This window comes from Scyliorhinus torazame, chromosome 11 (assembly GCF_047496885.1).
Source record: "Scyliorhinus torazame isolate Kashiwa2021f chromosome 11, sScyTor2.1, whole genome shotgun sequence".
Classification (NCBI taxonomy): domain Eukaryota; kingdom Metazoa; phylum Chordata; class Chondrichthyes; order Carcharhiniformes; family Scyliorhinidae; genus Scyliorhinus; species Scyliorhinus torazame.
The window spans coordinates 127,893,758-127,915,893 of NC_092717.1; the positions used below are offsets into that span (position 1 = coordinate 127,893,758).

Consider the following 22,136-nt stretch of genomic DNA (forward strand, 5'->3'; position numbering starts at 1 on the left):
CACCTTATCAAAGGCGTTTTGGAAATCTAAATAAATCATGTCCACTGGTTCTCCTTTGTCTAACTTCCTTGTTACCTCCTCAAAGAACTCTAACAGATTTGTCAGACCTGACCTCCCCTTGACGAAGCCGTGTTGACTCAGTCCTATTTTATCATGCTCTTCGGCGATCTCATCTTTAATAATGGACTCTAAAATCTTACAAATGACTGAAGTCAGGCTAACCGGCTTATAATTTCCCATCTTCTGCCTCCCTCCCTTCTTAAACAACGGTGTTACATTAGCCACTGTCCAGTCCTCTGGGACCCTCCCTGCCTCCAGTGATTCCTGAAAGATCATCACCAATGCCTCTACAATCTCCTCAGCTATATCTTTTAGAATCCTGGCGTGTAGTCCATCCGGTCCAGGTGATTTATCCACTTTCAGACGTTTCAGTTTCCCCAGAAGCTCCTCCTTAGGGATGGCCACTGATCTCACCTCTGCCCCCTGATTCTCCTGGAGCTCTAGCATCCCACTGGAGTCTTCCACTATGAAGACTGATGCAAAGTAACTATTCAGTTCCTCTGCCATTTCTTTGTTTCCTATTATTACTTCTCCAACCAAATTTTCCAGTGGTCCAATGTCTATTTTTGCCTTTGATATATTGAAAAAACTCTTCCTATCTTTTATATTACTAGTTAGCTTGCACTCATATTTCATCTTCATAGAATCATAGAATTTACAGTGCAGAAGGAGGTCATTTGGCCCATCGAGTCTGCACCGGCCCTTACAAAGAACATCATACTGAAGCCCACGTATCTCCCCTATCCCAATAACCCAGTAACCCCCACTTAACATGTTTTGGACACAAAGGGCAATTTAGCACGGCCAATCCACCTAACCCGCACACCTTTGGACTGTGGGAGGAAACCGGAGCACCCGGGGAAAATCCACGCAGTCACGGGGAGAACGTGCAGACTCCGCACAGACAGTGACCCAGCCGGGAATCGAATATGGGACCCTGGAGCTGTGAAGCAACTGAGCTAATCACTATGCTACCGTGCTTCCCTCATCTTCTTCCCCCTTATTGTCTCCTGGGGGTCTTGCCACAAATGATTAAGGGTTGACTATTGGTGACGAAGCAGAACTACATGCTGCTTCAGAACTTACACACTGACAGCAGTTAGACATCTTTGAAAACAGAATTGCATTGGGGGAGAAATCTTTGCTGAAGTTAACAAAGTTTAATTGCTGGCTGCAGAGTCACTTCAGTTTTGGTTCTGATAAAGAATTTACTGTGGATCAAAACAAGGTGGGAATTTTTGGTCATACCAGCGGCGAACATCGTGAGAAGGGAAATTTGGAGAGTGACGGACTGTTGTCTTTCGGCCACTCTCTAAATGTTCCCATCTCGTTCAGAATGATGCCTACGTCTGTGGGGCTTGAAAATCTCACTGGTATGGAGGAGGCCCTGTTTGGGATTTAAGAGAAATTTAGACAGGTACAGTTGAGGAGGATTGGCTTAACTACCATATAGTTATACAGAAACAGATGAAGGCTAATGACATTCAACTGAGGTTATTCATGAAGGCCCGCCTTCTCAACCTTGCCTTCATCTGAGGTGTGGTGAAATCAGGTTAAATCACCACCAGTCAGCTTTCCCCCTCAAAGAGGAAAGCAGTCTATGGTCATCTGGGGCTATGGCGCTTTTACCTTTTTTACCTACTATAACTGCATTTATATAGCTTCTTTGACATATAGTAGATCCCAAGTCGTTTCAGGGTGTCTAATTACACAAGGTTTGACACAGTGTGATATAATGTGATCCTCGGGCAGATGAGAAAAAGTTTCCCAAAAAGGTTGAACTTCTGAGTATCTCAAAGGAGGACAGAGAGGACCTCCGGTGGTGTTCGCGAGCGGGTCGGCCGCATCGAGAGGAGCTCCCGGCAGTTGCCGCTGTTTACGGTGCTTTAGAGGGTTTCCCCGTTTTTTTTCTCCCCCCTGAATTATGTCAGCCTTTGGGGCCGTCCCGGGCACCAGGACGGGCCAGTTTGAGAACCGGCGACGAACCCCGCGCAAGTGTCGGGCGGCTGGAGCTGAGGCATTGAGCCCGAGACGCGCGGCATTTGAAGCAGCGGTGGCAGATCCGAACTGAAGACGAGGCTGTAGAAGCAGCAGGCCCGAAGTCAGCGTGCAATGTAGTGGAGATGCTGCACATCATGCAGCTCCCGCTTAAAAAGTGTGTTTAAGAAGTCTGAAGACCAGTCCCGGGGGAAGTTGTTTTTTAAAAAAAATGTTTATGAAATTTATTTTTTAAAGATTGTAGAAAGAAAGAGAAAAATAATAAGTTGTTAAAGGCTGCGAAAAACAGCTGTGAAGAAGAGAGGAAACGCGGGTTCGCCGTCGAATGAGAAGACCAACAAAAGCGCTGCCAAGATGGCGGATGCCGGACCGCATGGTGGAGCCACACTGCTTACAGTGGAAAAGATGAACAAGGTGATGGCTGTGGAACTGGAGAAGCAGTTTGCGAGGCACATGGAGGCATTGAGGAAGCAGATGGCGATCACACTGAAGTCACTAGTCGAGGAGGCAATCACCCTGGTGAAGGTAGCGTGCAAAGACTTCGGCCGAGGTGAGAGAGCAGGGTGAGAAGATGAAGGAAGTGGCGGAGGCCGTGTCGCAGCACAGCAGCCAGCTCTCCTCGATGGGGGACAAGCTGCGGAGAGTGGTGGAGGTCAACAGAGGACTCCGAGCAAAGCTCGAGGACTTGGAGAACCGCTCGAGGCGCCACAATCTGAGAATTGTGGGCTTGCCCGAAGGGACGGAGGGCTCGAGGCCAACAGAGCACTTCGCTAAGATGCTGGCGGAGTTGATGAGGGAGGGTGACAACCCCTCCCGGTATGAGCTGGACCGAGTGCATTGGTCGTTAAGGCCGAAGCCCAAAGTAAATGAGCCGCCGAGAGCAGTAATTATCTGCTTCCATCAATACCACATGAAGAAGAAGGTGTTAAACTGGGTGAAGCAGAAGCGCGAGGGGCAGTGGGATGGTGCTAGAGTTCGGATTTACCAGGACTTGACGGTGGAGTTGGCAAAGAGACGAGCGGCGTTCAGCCGAGTGAAGGCGGCGCTGTACAACAAGGGGGAGGGATTTGGTATGTGATACCCGGCAAAGCTGAGGGTGACGTACAACGCCAAAGATTTTTATTTTGAAACGGTGGAGGCGTCTGAGACGTTCATGGAGGCAGAAGGCTTGGGACAGAAGTGAGGAATGGAGCTGGAAGAGAGATCGTGCACTGTGACTGGGGAGCTGGAAAATGTATAAATGATAGAACTTTCTTTTCACTGACCTGTTGATGTACCATCAATGACCACGAGACGAGATTGGTGAAACAATTGAGGCTTTATTGCACAAGATGTTGAGCCAGAACCAGAATGGGAGCAGCGCAGGAGAGCATACACTTTTATACGGCGCCTGCTGGGAGGAGCCAGCAGGCTGGGATAACTGTGGTACCTGTAATACAGTGGCAGTACCGTAATACGCGTAGTGTGTTACAAGTGGTGTTTACCACATTCACCCCCTGTTTAAAAAAAGAGTCTAGTGGGGGTGAAGAACAACATTACAGGTTTAGTCTGTCGGGGGCTTTGACCCTCCGCTGCGATTGCCTCAGTCCTGGTGGTGGTGTGGGCGCCGATATGGTCACCTGCGACTCCGGGAGAGTGTTGTCCTCTCCATCATCACTCCGTAGTGGATCCAGTGAGGGAACGAATACTACTGAGGTGGGGGCTGCAGTGAGGTTCGCTGGCGGGAGGGTGGGTGGCGCAGGGGTGAGGGAGGCAACCAGAGGGGGGAGAAGCGGTACCAGGTCGGGGGTTGTGGGTGGGGACCCAGCAGGTGCCAGGTCCCGGAGGGAGACTGTGTCCTGTCGCCCGTCGGGGTGTGCCACGTAGGCGTACTGTGGGTTCGCATGGAGGAGGTGGACTTTCTCAACCAAGGGATCCGATTTATGGCTCCTCACATGCTTCCGGAGGAGGACGGGTCCAGGAACTGTCAGCAATGTTGGGAGCGAGACCCCGGAGGTGGACTTCCTAGGGAAGGCAAACACACATTCGTGAGGGGTCTCATTAGTAGTGGTGCACAGGAGCGACCGGATGGAGTGGAGCATGCAGGGGAGGACCTCCTGCCAGCGGGAGACTGGGAGATTCCTAGACTGAAGGGCCAGCAGGACGGCCCTCCAGACCGTCCCGTTCTCCCTCTCCACCTGCCCGTTTCCCCGGGGGTTGTAGCGATCATTGAGGCGATGCCCTTGCTGAGCAGAACTGATGCAGCTCATCACTCATAAAGGGGGATCCCCGATCACTGTGGGTGTAGGTGAGGAAACCGAATATGGTGAAAATGCTGTGCCTTGATGACCGTGGCAGAAGTCATGTTGGGGCATGGGAAGGCGATCGGGAAACAGGAGTACTCATCAATAACATTGAGAAAGTACACGTTGCGATCGGTGGAGGGGAGGGGCCCTTTGAAGTCCATGCTGAAGCGCTCAAAGGGGTGGGAGGCCTTCACCAGGTGCGTTTTATCTGGCCGGTAGAAGTGCAGACTGGGCAGTCCCTGGTCACGGTCCTGACCGCCTCGATGGAGTAGACAGGTTGCGGGCCTTGATAAAATGGAAGAACCGGGTGACCCCCGGGTGGCAGAGGTCATTATGGAGAGCCCGGAGTCGGTCCACTTGTTCACTGGCACATGTTCCTCGGGATAGGGCATCTCGGGGCTCATTGAGCTTCCCTGGGTGATACAAGATCTCATAGTTGTAGGTGGAGAGCTCGATCCTCCACCTCAAGATCTTGTCATTCTTGATCTTGCCCCGCTGTGTATTGCTAAACATGAAGACAACCTACCATTGGTCAGTGAGGAGAGTGAATCTCCTGCCGGCCAGGTAATGCCACCAATGTCGCACAGCTTCCACAATGGCTTGGCCTCCTTTTCGACAGAGGAGTGCCGAATTTCGGGGGCATGAAGGGTGCGGGAAAAGAAAGCCACGGGCCTGCCCTCCTAGTTGAGGGTGGCGGCCAGAGCCACGTTCGATGCATCGCTCTCCACCTGGAAGGGGAGGGACTCGTCAACTGCGTGCATCGTGGCTTTGGAAATGTCCACCTTGATGTGGTTGAAGGCCCGGCGGGCCTCAGCCGTCAGGTGAAAAACTGTGAACTTGATGAGTGGGCGGGCCTTGTCTGCATAATTGGGGACCCACTGGGCGTAATATGAGAAAAACCCCAGGCATCGTTTCAGGGCCTTTGGGCAGTGGGTGGGGGGGCGGGGGGGGGGGGGGGGGGGAGTTCCAGGAGGGGGCGCATGCGGTCGGGCCCTAGGACTCTATTTTCCACGACGTAGCCAAGGATGGCTAAGCGGTTGGTGCGGAAAACGCATTTCTCCTTATTGTAGGTGAGGTTAAAGAGTTTGGCGGTATGGAGGAACTTTTGGAGGTTTGCGTCGTGGTCCTGCTGAATGTGGCCGCAGATGGTGACATTATCTAGGTACGGGAACGTGGCCCGCAGCCCGTACTGGTCAACCATTCGGTCCATCTCGCGCTGGAAGACCGAGACCCCATTGGTGACGCCAAAGGGAACTCTAAGGAAGTGATAGAAGCGGCCATCTGCTTCGAATGCAGTGTATTGGCGATCCTCTGGGCGGATGGGGAGCTGGTGGTAGGCGGACTTCAAGTCAACTGTGGAGAAGACTCGATATTGCGCAATCTTGATTGACCATGTCAGATATGCGTGGGAGAGGTTCTGCATCGAGCTGTGTGTACCGATTGATGGTCTGACTGTAATGGAAATAGATGGGTCAGGCTCATGGGGCAGGGCCCGGTGGTATGATGATGGTGGCTAAGAAGGGGGGGTGAGAGACACACAGTTAGGATAGTCACATGGAATCTGAGGGGGTTGGGAGGTCCAGTCAAGTGGTCAAGGGTGCTTGCGCATCTTCAACGTTTGAAGGCCGATGTAACAATGCTGCAGGAGACTCACTTGAGGGTGAAGGACCAAGTGAGACTTAAAAAGGGCTGGGTTAGTCAAGTGTTTCACTCTGGATTTGACGGAAGGGCTCGAGGGGTAGCGGTAATGGTCAGTAAAAGGGTACAGTGCCAGATGGAGAAGGTGGTTGCAGATCAGGGGGGGTAGGTATGTGATTGTGATAGGGGCACTGAAGGGGAGGCTGGTGGCACTGGTAAGTGTATATGGCCCCAATTGGGATGATGTGGGATTCGCGAATAAGGTGTTTGGGGCCATTCCCGACTTGGACACACGCAAACTGATAGGGGGGGGGGCAGTGGGAGAAAGTGAAACTTGGTGCAGGACCAAGATTGGACAGGTCACGGCCGCGCTTGCCGGTCCTGTCGGGGGGGGGGGGGGGGGCGAAGGCGCTGGCTGGGCTAATGGTGGAAATGGGAAGGGTGGACCCTTGAAGTTTCTGTACCCGAGGGAGCAGGAGTACTCGTTATTCCCAGCGGTCCATAAGATGTACTCACAAATTGACTTTTTCATGGTGGGGAAGGCGCTGCTGGCTGGGGTTAAAAGGTTGGAGTACTCGGCAATTGCAATATCAGATCATGCTCTGCATTGGGTGGATATGGTACTGGAGAAGGGGGTGGTACAGAGACCAGGGTGGAAGTCAGATGTGGGACTGTTGGGGGACTGAGAGTTCTGTGACAAAATTGAAAAAGTAGTTGAGGAATATGTAAGTTTTAACTGGACAGGTGAGGTTGTCTGGGAGGCTTTAAGGGCGGTGGTGAGGTGATCTTGTTCAAGGCTAGGCTAGACAAAGAGGAGAGGTTAGAACGTCAGAGGGTAACAGATGAGTTACTGGAGGTAGACAGGTGGTATGCAGAAGATAGAGACCCAGTGAAGTTGGAAATGAGGAAGGAATTCCAGGCGAGCTTTGACCGACTATCTACCAAAAAGGTGGTACATCAATTGAGGCAAGCAAGGGGGGCAGTTTACGAGCATGGAGAGAAGGCGGGTATGTTGGCGGGTCAGCTCCGGAGGGAGGCAGCGGTAAGGGAAATTGTCCAGGTGCGGGACAGGGCAGGGAAGTTGGTGGTGGCTTTGGATCTGATTAACAAGGTTTTTGAGGAATTCTATTAGAGGTTGTACAGGTCAGAGCCACCTGGGGAGGCTGGGACATGCAGGAATTTCTAGATGGGCTGGAGTACCCAAGGTTATGGGAGGGAGACAGGGCTACATTAGAGTGGGTGATAGTGGAGCAGGAGATAAAAGATGCGATTGGGAGGATGCAGTCGGGGAAGGTGGCAGGGCCGGATGGGTTTCCAGTGGAATATTATTAAAAATTCAAAAATAAGCTGGTACCACTGATGGTGGGGATGTTTGACGAGGCGATAGGGAAGGGGGTGTTACACAAACTTTGGGGCAGGCATTGATTTCCCTGTTACTTAAGAAAGATAAGGATCCGACGGAGTGTGGGTCATACAGGCCCATACCACTTTTAAAGTGGTATATTGGCGAAGCTACTGGCAGGTAGGCTACAGGAGTGCCTCCCAAAGGTGATAGGTGAAGATCAGACGGGGTTTGTGAGAGGGGGGCATCTCTTTTCGAACATTAGGAGGGTATTGAATGTGGCACCGGCGGAGGGGAATGAAACAGAGGTGGTTGTGGCAATGGACGCCGAGAAAGCGTTTGACCGGGTAAAATGGGGCTACTTGAATGCAGTTCTGGGGCGGTTTGGGATTGGATCCAGATTTGTGGACTGGGTAAAGCTACTATATAACGAGCCGAGGGCCAGTGTCTGCACAAATAACATCAGCTCAGAATACTTTCCTCTCCACCATGGGTCTAGGCCGGGATGTCCTATGTTCCCCCTGCTATTTTCTTTGGGTGTTTGGGTCTTTCTCGGGGTACAAATTAAATCTAGACAAGAGTGAATATTTTGCGGTGTCTCGGCCAGGAGTGGTGGCAGGGGTGGTGGTGGGGGGAGGGGGGGGGGGGGGGGGGAGGGGGGCTGCCATTACGTAGGGCAGGGACTCACTTTCGATACCTGGGGGTACAGGTTGCTTGGGATTGTGGGGGGGGGGGGGCTCCGTAGGTACAATATTTCTAGTTTGGTGGGGAGGGTGAAAGCTGATCTGGCAATGTGGGATGGTCTCCCTCTGTCATTGGCGGGTCGGGTACAGGCAGTTAAAATGAATGTGCTGCCGCGATTGTGGCCAGCCTTCTCCTGAGGGGGGGGCAAACAGAAAGTGACAGTGTTAGACAGTCCAACGCATGCAGCCCACGGGGTGGCTATCTGGTGGTCTCAGTGTGTTGTTATGTTACTTTGAGTAACATAAGCCGCTACTTGTTGTAGGCGCTGTTGAAGAATACTCCAGATCTCGAGGTAAGTTGAACGTATTTATTAAGCCATTAACAAAGCTCCTGAATGAGTTCTACACTCAACTGATCTGACTTTAGTAACACAGTACACCCTACTAACTATATGAACTTACTCTAGGCCACATGTAGTGGTGTGACGGTGCTGCTTACTACACACGTCTTGCTTTCTAGGTTTCTGCCAGTGGAAGGGGCAGAGGGCCTGTGTGTCTTGTCATTTATAGTGGTTGTGTGATAGCCTCTTGTGGTGATGCCACTGCTGGGTGTTCTGATTACCTATTGGTTGTGTCTTGTTCTGATTACCCATTGCTTACATGTCTGCTATCATTACACTCAGTGGCCAGGGCATCCGGCAATGGTGGCCGGTATAAGTGCCGGCATGTGCTGCAGGGTGGGGGTTCTGCCACCTTCTGGGTGGGGGTGGGGGTGCATAAGGTTACGGGTGTGTGATACGGGGTTGGTGCCAGGGGCACAGTGCTGCCTACTGGCCCTGACCGTCCTCAGGAGGTTGTGCAGTTCTTCCGTCACTGCTGGTCGGTCCGGACAGTGTTGCTCACGACGCTGACCGCCTCTACCACCTACGCCCAGGCACGCCGATTGGCGGTGGCTGGCAGCCTCCTTCCGGGCCGGGGTACAGGGTCATCCACTTCTACTCCACCGCGTCCAGGAGGGTCTCCAGCTCAGTATCCTTGAAGCGTGTGGCCGCGTGTCTTGCTGCCATCTTGTTGGCTGGGATGTTGTGTGTGGAGAGTGAAGTGTGTATATGCGGCTGCAGCTTGTCAGCCTCCTGAGTATCAATCACGACACTGGTGAATCCTGAAGGAATCCTGAAGGGGGGGGGGGGTGCGCAGGTGGCGCATTGAGTGTGGTCATGGGAGATGGGAGGGGGTGGTCGGCTTGGAGGGGAAGGGTGGGAGAAGGGGTGTTTGTGCCGCAGACCAGGCTTCCTAGTTGGTGAACCTTAAGGTGATTAGGACGACCTGTGCGTGCCAACCCAGGCGCACACGTTGCGTGGCCTCTTGTGGCTGACTGGGCCCCATGTCCTGCTTATCCTCACCCTCCCCTGGGTCGTCCTCATCGGATGAGGCCGGGCATTCATTCTCCTCCTCCAGCACATTGCCACTCTGCTGCACGATGTTGTGGAGGACGCAGAAAGCGACCACAATGTGGAAGACACTCCTAGTGCAATACTGGAGGACCGCTCCGGAGCGGTCCAGGTGCCTGTACCACATCTAAGGACGCCGAAGCACCGCTTGGTCAAGCACCCACATCGCTGCATAGATTTGGTTGCAGCTGGTCTCTGTGTTGGTCTGTGGTCTCTGGATAGGCGTCATCAGCCATGGGTTGGATTTGCTTATTGTCACATATACCGAGGGACATTGAAAAGAATTGTTCTGCGTACAGTTCAGGCAGCTCATTCCGTACATGAAAAGAAAATTCATAGGGCAAACATAAAATACACAATGTAAATATATAGACACAGGAATCGAGTGAAGCATACAGGAGTGTCGTACTACTCAGTAGAGAAGATGAGTGACGAGATCAGATCAGTCCATAAGAGGGTCGTTTAGGAGTCTGGTAACAGCGGGGAAGAAGCTGTTTTTGAATCTGTTAGTGTCTGTTCTCAGATTTTTGTATTTCCTGCCCAATGGAAGAAGTTGGAAGAGTGAATAAGCTGGGTGGGAGGGGTCTTTGATTATACTGCCCGCTTTCTCAAGATAGAGGGAGGTGCAGAGAGTCAATGGTTGGGAGGCGGGTTTGTGTGATGGACTGGGCTGTGTTCACGACTCTGTAGTTTCTTACGGTTCTGGGCTGAGCAGTTGCCATGCCAGGCTGTGATGCAGCCAGATAGGATGCTTTCTACGGTGCTTCTGTAAAAGTTGGTAGTCAGTGTGGACATGCTGAATTTCCTTAGTTACCTGAGAAAGTATAGGCGCTCTTGGTCGTAGCGCGATGTGGGTGGACCAGGACAGATTGTTGGTGATGTGCACACTTAGGAATTTGAAGCTGTCAACCATCTCCATCTTGGCTCCGTTGATGCAGACATGGGTATCTGCAATACTTTTTTTCCTGAAGTCAATGACCAGTTCTTTTGTTTTGCTGACATTAAGGGAGGGGTTGTTGTCGTTATACCACTCCACTAGGTTCTCTATCTCCCTCCTGTATTTTGACTCATCATTGTTTGAGATCCGACCCACTACGTCGTGAATGCAGCAAATAATCCCTGTTCGCCAAGAGCCAACTCCTTACCCAGGGGTATGCCTCGAACATGTCAGGAACCGTGTGCCAGGATTAAGGCGTCGTGCACATTACCTGGGTATCGGGCACAGGTGTGCATGATGTGCATCTCATGGTCACAAAACAGCTGCACGTTCATCAATTGGAACCTCTTTCGGTTTGTGAAGACCAGCCTGTCATGGACCGGTGCTCATAGGGCGACATGCAACACTTCTGGACCTTGAGCACTTCGCTTCCCGGACATCCTGGTGGGCTTGACCCACATTGAAGTGGTGACTGGGCATATAGGGCCTCCGTGATGGCGCAAATGCACCTGTGTACCGAAGTCTGTGAGATCCCAGACAGGTACCCATTCGACACCTGGAATGACCCCGTGACATAAACGTTCAGGGCAACTATCACCTTGACGGCCACCGGGAGCAGGTGTCCTCCCCCGTACCCCCGTAATGCCAAGTGCGCAATGATCTGGCAGATCTGCTGTACGGTCAGCCTGCTCAGCTGGGGTCTTTGACAGCATGCCTGGTCAGGAAGGTCCTTGAATGACGGCCGGTGCCAGTACACATGAGGCATAATGCGACGCCTCCTTCTCACCTCTTCCTCAGCCCGTTGGGAGGCAGCCTCTAGCCCTGCACCTGTCGTTGCAGGCAGGGCTACTGATGACTGGCCCTATCCATGCCAATGGAGGCATCGCGTCCTCCCTCCGGAGCCCCACTGTAGGGGCTACTGTGGACGCCCCCCTTGGGTGGGCCGTGTGCTGCCCCTTCGGCAGGTTTGCGTGTAATTGGCTGGGGGGTGGGGGGAGGGGGCTTGTGGTTTGGTGGGATGCTGGATTGGGGGGGGGGGGGTGTCATGGTTTGGTGGGATGCTGGGATGTGGATTGAAGGGATGGTGGAGTGGGGCCACTCATATGACCCATGTCACTGTGCGCAACCATAGGTCACTGTGGGTGGTCACTGGGTGTGCAGCAAGATGGCTGCCTTGCAGGCTGTGTGGTGATGTGCATCAATGTAAATGCATGTAGGCTCGCTAGAGGGAGCACCAAAGACATCACACACACACACTCAACCAATAGATCAAGTAGACAGGACATAACCAATAGACATTCACGATACACAAGGAGGTAACACGACCACAGGGGGGCATTACACCAACTCATATATAAAGGACACCACACACATGATCTGCCTCTTTCCAGTGGAGACAGTCAGTGAGTACAGACACAGGGTTGATTCAATATTACACCCACCACGTGGAATGCAGCAACTGGTTAGTCAGTCTGGGTGGCTATAGTAGGATTAGCAGTAGTGTCGAACCCGAGTAATAGAAGTATAAATAGTTTAATAAACGTGTTGAAGTTATCTCCACATCTGAAACTTCCTTTCTCAAGTGCACCACAAGGAAGCCGCTTATGTTACACCTACAACATAACAAATCAGGTTGCAGCAATGGCGGCCCACGCTTGGACACGCCAATCCCGGGTGTAATGCTGACCCCACGGCCCATCCGCAGGTCACCCCCCCCTCCGCTGCTCGACCCAACCCTGCCAACGGCAGGTCTGGGAATATGTCCTACCTCCTCTCTGTGCCTCAGCAGCCCTGACACCTACTTCCTGATTTTTAGAACCACAAGTGAAACTCGCTGTCGGTAATTCTTCCTGGGTGGAGGCGCATTGCGGGTGTTGTGTTATGTAATTTGGAATAACACAAGCTGCCACTTGTTGCAGTTTTGAGTAAAAGATGCTCCAGACTTTGAAGTGAGTTCAATGTGTTTTATTGAACTATTAGCACTGTTCTCAATGAGTTCAACTCTCTGCTAATCTAAATGTAGTAACTCAGTCTAACTGAACCAGCCTTGCTCTAAGCCACGTGCTGGGTGTGATGCTGAGGATACTCCCTGTCTCACTCTGTAGATTTGGTCTGTGGAAAGAGGCGGGATGTGAGTGCCTCATCTCTTTTATAGTGAGATACCACCCCTGAGTGTCCTGACTGCTCATTGGTCGTGTCCGATTCTATGTGTTCATTGGCTGCATGTTTGCCTATCATGACAACGGGAGCCCCGAAGAATACCTGGTAAGGCCAGGTTTTCATCAATTATGTGTTGATTGATAACACATAAAAGAACACTTAAAAGAAGGATGCTTTCCAAACTTAACCATCAGGTGGTGAGGTGGTCTGGTCTTGCAGGATTTTAATGTAGTGGCAGGACAAATGGAGACGTTTGTCATAATATACACCAGTATATTGTGGTGCAGACACACACACTGATGGACACACAGCAAGACCAATCAACACACACAACACCGCAGCCAATCACCAGTTAGAGCACACTCACTATAAAGAGAGAGGGCATCAGTTTTCCCGCTCATTCAGGATGCAGCCTCTCAGAAGGACAGAGCTTACAGCTTACAGCACAGATTTTCACCATGTGCTGAGTTCATTGACTGGTTAGGACAGGCATAGGTCTTTAGTTTAATCTAACATCGTGTTAACCCACAGTGAAAGTATGTTCAACAGTTTCTAGCTTAATAAAATAGTGTTGTTCTATTTCAAGTGTTGGCAGCCTGAATGTGTTCCACGGATCCAGAGCACCCAGCACATCATGGTACCAGTAGAGGGATGTTAGAACGCCTTAGACCTACCTGCAAGTGATCTGCCTTCCACCAGCATACAGCCATCCTGCAAAATGGACAGTGCCGCCCGCCGCCGCCGCCGCTCCGCATCACCGGTAACCTAGGAGCCAACTGGAAGATATTCAAACAACGCTTCCAGCTCTATCTGGAAGCCACAGACCGGGAAGCTGCCTCAGACACCAGGAAGATTGCTCTCTTCCTATCCACGGCCGAGGGCCATGCCATCCACATTTTCAATTCTCTCACCTTTGCTGATGATGAAGATAAATCAAAATTCAAGACGGTCCTCCATAAGTTTGAAAGTCACTGCGACATCGAGGTGAATGAAAGTTTCAAGCGCTGTGTATTCCAACAGCGTTTGCAGGGTAAGGATGAACCTTTCCAGTCCTTTCTCACCCACCTCCGCATCCTTGCGCAGTCCTGTAATTACGGGTCCACCTCCGACTCTATGATACGCGACCAGATCATTTTTGGTGTTCAGTCGGACCCCCTACACCAGCAGCTCCTCAAGGTAAAGCAGCTCACCCTAGCGATTGCCATTGAGACCTGCGTGTTACATGAACACGCCACTAGTCGGTATTCCCACATCCATGCGGCTGAAATGGCGCGGCAAGGTCCCCACGAGGCAGAACGGGTCCAAGCAATCGAGCAATTCCAGGGCCTCAGCCTGGATGAGGGCGGCCATTTCGCGTGCTTTTCGCGGACTCCCGCGCTTGTGCGCACCGAACGAGGGGACAGCGACGTCAACGAACGTACTGCGCAGTTGCGCACCATGAACGACTGCACCGCGCATGCGCGGTGGCGCAACGAACATACTGACGCTGCACCGTGTGGCAACTGTGGCTCCACCCACTTAAAGTGGCAATGTCCTGCCAAATCCCGACGATGCCTGCGATGTGGCAAACTTGGCCACTATGCTGCTTTATGCAGATCAGCTCAGCCTGCCAACTCTCGTCGCTCCAGCCAGCCTCGCAGGAATGTCCGGGCCATTCAACCCACGGTCACCGAGCCCGATTCGGACCTGCTACCCGATATTGACACCAAGGACCCCAAGGTGCCTTTTCCAGTCGGTATCATTACAAAAAACTGGGTGCCCCCGGAGCAAAGAATCCAGCCTCTATCGTTATACAGCATCGATCCGGACAATGAGTGGTGTGCCACCCTTACGGTCAACCAGAATTTGTCACCCACCTCAGAGACTAAATTTATGAACTTTTCGAATTTATAGACTCTCTGAATTGTTTTGTTGCTTTGTTTGATCGTTTCCCTGGTTTGTATATAGTGTTGATCTCGTTACTCTTGTTGCATACTGCTTCTCTGCACCAGGCACCTTCCCATGTAAATAGTTTAGTTCTCATGTACATAGTCCTGTAAATATGTCTTCGCACACCACACATAGTTCGGAACATTCTCACCACACATTATTTATTGCCACACACATACATTTTTTTATAAAAGAGAGGATATCATAATATACACCAGTATATCATCGTGCAGCCACACACACACTGATGGACACACAGCAAGACCAATCAACACACACACCGCACCCTAACCCTAACCAATCACCAGTTAGAGCACACTCACTATAAAGACAGAGGGCATCAGTTTTCCCGCTCATTCGGGATGCAGCCTCTCAGAAGGACAGAGCTTACAGCACAGATCTTCACCATGTGCTGAGTGCATAGACTGGTTAGGATAGGCATAGGTCCTTAGTTTAATCTAACATCGTGTTAACCCACAGTGAAAGTATGTTCAACAGTTTCTAGCTTAATAAAATAGTGTTGTTCTATTTTAAGTGTTGGTGGCCTGTATGTATTCCACGGATCCAAAGCACCCAACACATCAATGTTCACTCTCGTTTACATTTTCCACCCACTTACGGTGGCATTGCTGCACAGCACACTATCACTGAATGTGTGGCACGTTCAGGCAGTTCATGGTGGACATTCCCATTGTTGATGTGGTCTATACTCCCTCAAAGGATGAGTATGAACTCAATGAAACATACAAAATTCTGAAGGGACTTAACAGGATAGCCCACAAAAGACGGTTCCCCCTGGCTGGTACACAGGTGCACAGTATCAGTGTAGGGGGGTCAATCATTTAGGATTGAGATGAGGAGAAATTTCTTCACTTAAAGGGTTGTGAATCTTTGAAATTCTTTACCTCTAGAGGGTTGTAGATACTCCATCGTTGACTAAACTTAAAGTTGAGATAAGCAGATTTTTTTTCAGGGAATCAAGGGAGTGGAGCAGACAATGAAGTTGAAGTGGATAGACAGCCACGATAGTACTGACTGGCAGATCCAGGTCAATGGGCCGTAAGGTCTACTCTTGTGTGAAACATTTGGATTTATTAATTTTAATTTATCTTAGAATGCCAGTCTGGATCAGCAACTAGAGTGCTGAAATATACACAAACAATCACAGCTTTACATGAAAGCAGTTGCAGTTAAGAAACAGGAGGCATACAAACAATGTACAGGATAGCCTAATCAAGAAATGGGAAAGGCCATTGTCACATTGTCTCATGGTCTCAAAGTATATTAATTCACCCCCATAAGACTGTTATACTGGATACAGACATTCTTTACTATGGGCGCGATCAACCAGCCGCATTGCACCCGAACAGGGGCGCGATGAGGCTGGTAGATGCCAGGAGAGGCCACCTCTGGGATTCCCCACAGCCATTGCATCTTGCGAAATTTAACCGGATCTCATGAGGCATTGTGATCTGGCCCTGCCCACAATGGATAGGACACTGTCTCACACAGTGAATCCACTTAACCGCGTTGACTCCGGATCTAACTGGCTCCTTGCATCTACTGGCCTCCCCGGAGAGACCCCAGCCTGGCGCTGATTAGCACGGGTCCATGCAAATGTGGACCTGGTGGAAAGGCACCTGGAAGGCTTTCTAGGTTATTGTAGGCAACTGGGTGGTCAGGAACAGAGTAGGGTGGCAGCCTGGCTCTCCCCCGGTCTCCAGGCATCTTGGCACTTCCAGGCTGCCACTTGGCACTGTCATACTGGCACTGCCGACGTGCCTGGGTGGCACTGCCAGGTGAGCAGGAGCACTGCCAGGGTGGCAGTGCCAGGTTACCCAGGTACCTGGGTGGCATTGCCAAAGGTCAGGGCCTGAGGAGGACCATGCCATGAAAAGGGGGATGGAGGGTTGGGGGGTTGAAGTGGCCTCTGGACGACAGAGGGATGAAGAGGGTCCTGAAAAGGGGGGGCCTAAAAGGGTGTGTGGGAAGATCTGAAAAGGGGGAGGGGTGTTCTTACTTGGGGGGGGGGGGGGGTTGTGGGGTAAAGCCCATGTGTGTGGGGGTTGACATTGCCCATGGTTGGGGTGTTATGGGGGAACCCTCAAGCTCACTTAGAGATCGGGGCACCCTTTCAAAAGGAGCAAGTTCAGTTAGCCAGTGATTTAAAAATTTAAAGTGTGGGCTGGATCAGGCTCCCCAGGGCCCAAAAAATGACTGAGTGTGGTTAGATAGTGGTGGGGAACACGCCGTCAGAGCTGGGGAGTAACTCCCAGCCAAATCCACCTGAAATGACAACCGTTTCCACTAGACCATGCTTCAAGTCTCTGCATGGCAATTACTGTACCGGAATACAGTTATCAGTCCACAAGAGGCCATTGTGCTGTGGCCTTTGTATATTTAATACCATTACGTTGTAACTGATAATGAAAACATATATGAAGTATGCTCATTTGAACCCCAGTAGAGAAGTGTCTGGATGTCCCGGGCTTGCTCCCACATATGTAATAAAACCTGCATCTGAACTCCGAGTGTTGGAATTTTACAATTTCTCGGACCTTTCAATTTGCGTAGTCAGGGAGATACAACAGACACAGGACACCAATGGGGAACCGGCTCGAGTCACTGTGAGTACATTTCTCTTAATACTAAATCTGAATCCGTCCCCGCCCAGGAAGTGTCTCTTGAATTCAAAACTTAGATTCCAGGCAATGCTTCAAGGGTTGGAGTGGAAACGCTTCTATTGTACATTGTTATAATGACATTCAGTTTTAGTTGCAAGTGAGGAGTTCGTCCAAGGAGACCCGGTAAAACCATACTGCCAATGACACCTATACCTTGACTGTCTTACCCGGAGATGGCCAGTAGTGAGGAACTTGAGTGGGGATTGGAGGGATCACTGACACCGCATTTGGCCGGCAAAAATAAGAATTTGATAGACTAAATGATAAGGAACAATTGGAAACCAATTGACTCACTCGCTGATCAGGGAAAATGTGGGACATGGGGTAAACAAAACAAAAAAATGAAAAAGCACTCATTCTGATAACAGGCACTTATTGGGAAGGGGCTAAAAAAAAGGAAACGTATCGGATTGAGAGATAATGGCTAGAGTTAAGTTAAATCGGAAGAATCACACGTTAGGTTTTCAAATGCTGTGTGTTCAGTAAAATAATACTTGTGTGTATGTGAGTGGGTTCAGTTTCTCTTTGTGTTATTAAAAGTGTCCTGTTTGATTTTGTATGTCTGTGCTCCAGTGTCTGTCACTGAGTCAATGTTGGAAGTGTTAAACCCAATAGTTCGTACTGTTCTGTTGAGTGAGTTGTCTCTTTGATTTCTCTGTGCTTTTGCAATCCAGTGTCTGTGTCACTTAAAAGTTCTTCAACCACTTGTGGTTGGTTTTGTACCTGGTTTTAAAACAGTTGGTTGTTTAATGTTTTTTTGAAAGCTGTATTCGTTTATTAATTGATGTTAATGAGAAAGATGTTATGACAACATGGACTGTCAAAAAAAATGTGTTTCTGTTCTGAGGGTGTAAGAGATATGGACAGTCCTCTTCCATGATGTGTGAGGCTGCTGTTGAGTTTAGATTTTGTCTGAAGTTAGCATGTTGCACTTTTAACATTCACTTTTTTTGATTTCCTACTTACAGTTGATTCAAGAGGTACCTTGAAGAAAGAAGACCTTGAGGTCCCGGGCCTTTAAGTTGCCTTTTTGTTTCTTTGTAAACGTGCACTGCTTGCCACCCAGGCACCTTGGCACTTCTGGCCTGCCATCCTGGCAGTGCCACTGGTATGCCAGACTGGCATTGCCAAGGTTCCCAGGTGGCACGGCCAGCTGGCAGAGGTGCTACCAAGGTACTAGGTGGGCAACCTAGCAAGGTGCTAGGTTGGCATTTTCCCCGCAACAGGGTTAGGGCTCGGGGATGCCCTGCGCGGGTGCAGGTGGGTGCGGGGATGGGTGGGGGGGGGGTCTGAGGACTTTCCTATATGTGAGTTGGGGCTTTGGTGGGGTTGGGGGTCACATTGGGTGGTCGAGAGAAAATGGTGTTCAGATCTCATCCTGCACTGAGGAGGTCTGGTGAGTGGAGCTCCTCAGTACAGGAGATGGAGCTGAGTGCGGCCTCGGCCAGGTGTTTCCTGCTGAGACTCCAATCTACCCGAATGGCCGTTCGATGCATGGTGTTTCCCGGCGTTCTGAGCGCCGGGAATCACCCAGCTAATCTTGCGTACTACGGGTCTCTTTTCCCAATTTTTTAGAATAGTGCCCTTTGTGCGGCTGAGTGTTTTAAATTTCTCCTGAAATTATGATTTTTATAGCAGTAAGTTTTATTACTTTTGAGTTTGAGTAAATTTCACAATGGAAATGGTGATGGGGAGGTGTATTTAAGGATGCAAAATCTTCAAGGTATAAACCTGGAGTCATGATCACTAGCCAGAATCATGGGGAGGATTCTCCAACCCCCACCCTGTGTCGTAGAATCGCCGGGGGGGGCGGAGTGAATCCCCCCTCCGACGGCCGCCGAATGCTCCGGCACCGAAAATTTTGCGGGGGCAAGAATCGCGCCGCGCTGGTCGGCGGGCCCCCCCCCCCGGCAATTCTCCGGCCCATGATGGGCCGAAGTCCCGCTGCTGTCATGCCAGTTCCGCCGGCGTGAATCAAACCACCTACCTTACCGGCGGGACTGGCGGTGCAGGCGGTCTCCGGGGTCCTCGGGGGGGGGGCGAGGAGCGATCTGGCCCCGGGGGTGTCCCCACGGTGGCCTGGCCCGCGATCAGGGCACACCGATCCCCGGGCGGGCCTGTGCCGTGGGGGCACTCTTTTCCTTCCGCCTCGGCCATAGCCTCCGCGATGGCTGATGTGGAAGTGACCCCCCCCTGCGCATGCGCGGGGATGGCGTCAGCAGCCGCTGAAGCTCCCGCTCATGCGCGGACTTCCGCCAACCGTGTGGCGTGGCGCCAAAAGCCTTTCCCGCCAGCCGGCGGCGCACCAACCACTCCGGCGTGGGCCTAACTTCTCAAGGTGAGGGCTTGGCCCCTAAAGGTGCGGAGAAATCCACACCTTTGGGCAGCCTGAAGCCGGAGTGGTTCACGCCACTCCATCCCGCCGGGACCCCCTGCCCCGCCGGGTAGGGGAGAAACCCGGCCCATGATTCCAGGGTATGTGTAGAAGTCCCAAGTGTAGTCTGTGCTCTATAGATAATGCTGTCGAGGCCGGGGTACCAAATTGAGAAGCCTGTTTTTTTTCTGGACTCCAAACTATTGAACCAATGATCTAAAGTATCACATTGGCTTTCAGCAATATAATTTAACTGAGTTCCCAGAGCTAGTCCCTGTAAACAGTGGTATCACAGAAAGGCTGCTATGCTGAATTTTCTCCTGGTTAAAAATAATTTCATATTTTTTTAATAGTCAAAAATCTTGTCAAAGTTCAACTGGAACCAAAAGTCAAGCAATCTAAAGATATATAGTATTATTAACACACCTGTTACATGGAAAGATAAGGTTTTCTTTGGTGACTGTATTAGTTATCTCAATCTTTTCAAGGAACCAGCCACTTCCTGTAAGGAAATATATACTTTAGAAACTTGAGCAAGTAGATAAATGTTGAGAACCATATAACAAATGTAATGGTTTCCCTAGGCTTTAGCACACCAATTGGGATTATGTTTTCCTTCCATGCTCTACTCACCAGGTATCCCTGTATCGTGACCAATTTCAATTTTATACAGGCTCCCCAATAGATCTGTTTTGATTTTGAACTTGTCAACCTAAATAATTATCAGAGGAATACATAATGGAAGGTTAAATTAGGACAAAGTAGAAACAGCACATTTTTATTCTTTGACCAGTTTGAGGTGTTTCCCTACCTGTCCTTTTTGAAACAGATTCACATGATCAAGCGATTCTGTTAAAAGAATCTTGTCTGAATGTGCTTTGTCACCAAATAAGACAATATAAACATTAGCATTTGTACTGTCTCCAAACTCGTCTCCAGTGTAAATTTCGACCAAGTATTCATCTAACTCTTTTAGTGCTTCTCTACTATTTGGATCCTTTACTGAGTGTAGAGAAGGTGTGCTTTTGCGCTCATGGTTAAGCATGCCAGATAATGGAATTTTCTTCACAATGGGAGGCTTCTTGGACTGAATAGCAACATTCCTAGAAAACACAAGACACAATTAAATTAAGTGAGAGTGACATCTTGAAAGGAACCTGTGTGCAGATTGTAGGTTGTTTGCCTCCGAAACAATAGTGATTAAACTTCAGAAGTAGTTAATTGCCTGTAAAATGCTTTGGGAAGAAGTGCTCTATAACTCCAGGTCATTCTTTTCTTTTTTTATGAAAATATTTTATTCAAGGCATTTTCATATATACAGACAAAAGCAGAAGAACAACCATGTAACATTATAAACAACCAACACCACTCTCCCCCCCCCCCACCCCACTCCCCCCAATACCTCCACATCCTGCCTTCCCCATTTTAACCTCCTTACCTTCTCATCCCCTCCCCTTGCTGAACCCTCAAACCTCCTTAAAGAAATCAATAAATGGCTTCCAACTCCGAGTGAACCCATTGACCGACCCCCTCAATACGAACTTGACCCTCTCCAGCCTTAGGAATTCCACCGGGTTGCTCACCCACACTCCCGCTTTTGGTGGCTCCGAGTCCTTCCGCCCGAGCAAGATCCATCTCCGGGCCATCAGGAAGGCAAAGGCCAAAACATCAGCCTCTCTCATCCCCTGGACTCATGGGTCTTCCGATACCCCGAATATCGCCACCTCTGGACTCGGGCCACAGTCTGTGAAATCCTGCCAGAACCCCTTCAGCTTCAGGCATGCCCAAAACATGTGGATGTGATTCGTAGGCTTCCCCGAGCAATGCCCACATCTACCCTCTACCCCCTCAAAAAAACAACTCATCCTTGCTACTGTAATATGTGCCCTGTGGACTACTTTAAACTGGATGAGGCTTAATTTCGCACACGATGAGGATGCATTCACCCTCCTCAGGGACTCTGCCCATGTGCCGGCCTCCACCTCCACTCCAGCTCCACCTCCCACTTACGCTTTATGCCCCCCACCAGGACCCCTTCCCAATCCATCAACTCCTTGTAGACCTCGGACACCCTCTCCTCCCCTATCTCATCCCTCGACAGTACCTTGTCCTGCAACCCAGGGAAGGGCGACACCTCCCTCTTTACAAAATCCCAGACCTGCAGGTACCTAAAACCGTTCCCCCTGGGAAGCTCGTACTCTTCCTCCAGGTCCTCCAACCTTGCAAACTTGCCCCCGATGAACAGGTCACCAAATGGCTCAATCCCCGCTTGCCACCACCCATGAAACCTCAATTCAAACCACACTCCCCCAAATGCAAAAATATATAGTTGCAGATTTGTGCCCAACTGAGGCACTCTCCATTCCCAATGCTGCCTCCAATGGCCCCACACCCTTCATAACGATACCACCACAAGGCTCTGGGCTCACTGAGTACCTAGCTGGCGAGAATGGCAGAGGCGCTGACAACAAAGCCCATAAACCCGTTCCCCACACGATGCTGTTTCCATCCGACCCCATGCCAACCCCTACCCCACGACCTATTTCCTAACCATGGTGATGTTCGCCACCCAGTAGTAGCTCATCATGTTCGGCA

General features: G+C 50.6%; 1 protein-coding gene across 1 annotated transcript in view; it reads right to left on the reverse strand.

Moving 5' to 3' along the window:
• The window catches only part of LOC140385940 (lipoxygenase homology domain-containing protein 1-like), a 52,468-nt gene that overhangs the window by 23,518 nt on the left and 6,814 nt on the right, over positions 1-22,136 (reverse strand). The window contains exons 2-4 of the mRNA XM_072468592.1: positions 20,353-20,644; positions 20,175-20,253; positions 19,968-20,043 (exon numbers count right to left, since the gene is read on the reverse strand). Of these exons, the coding sequence (XP_072324693.1) occupies positions 19,968-20,043; positions 20,175-20,253; positions 20,353-20,644 (447 nt within the window). The remainder of the gene's footprint in view (positions 1-19,967; positions 20,044-20,174; positions 20,254-20,352; positions 20,645-22,136) is intronic.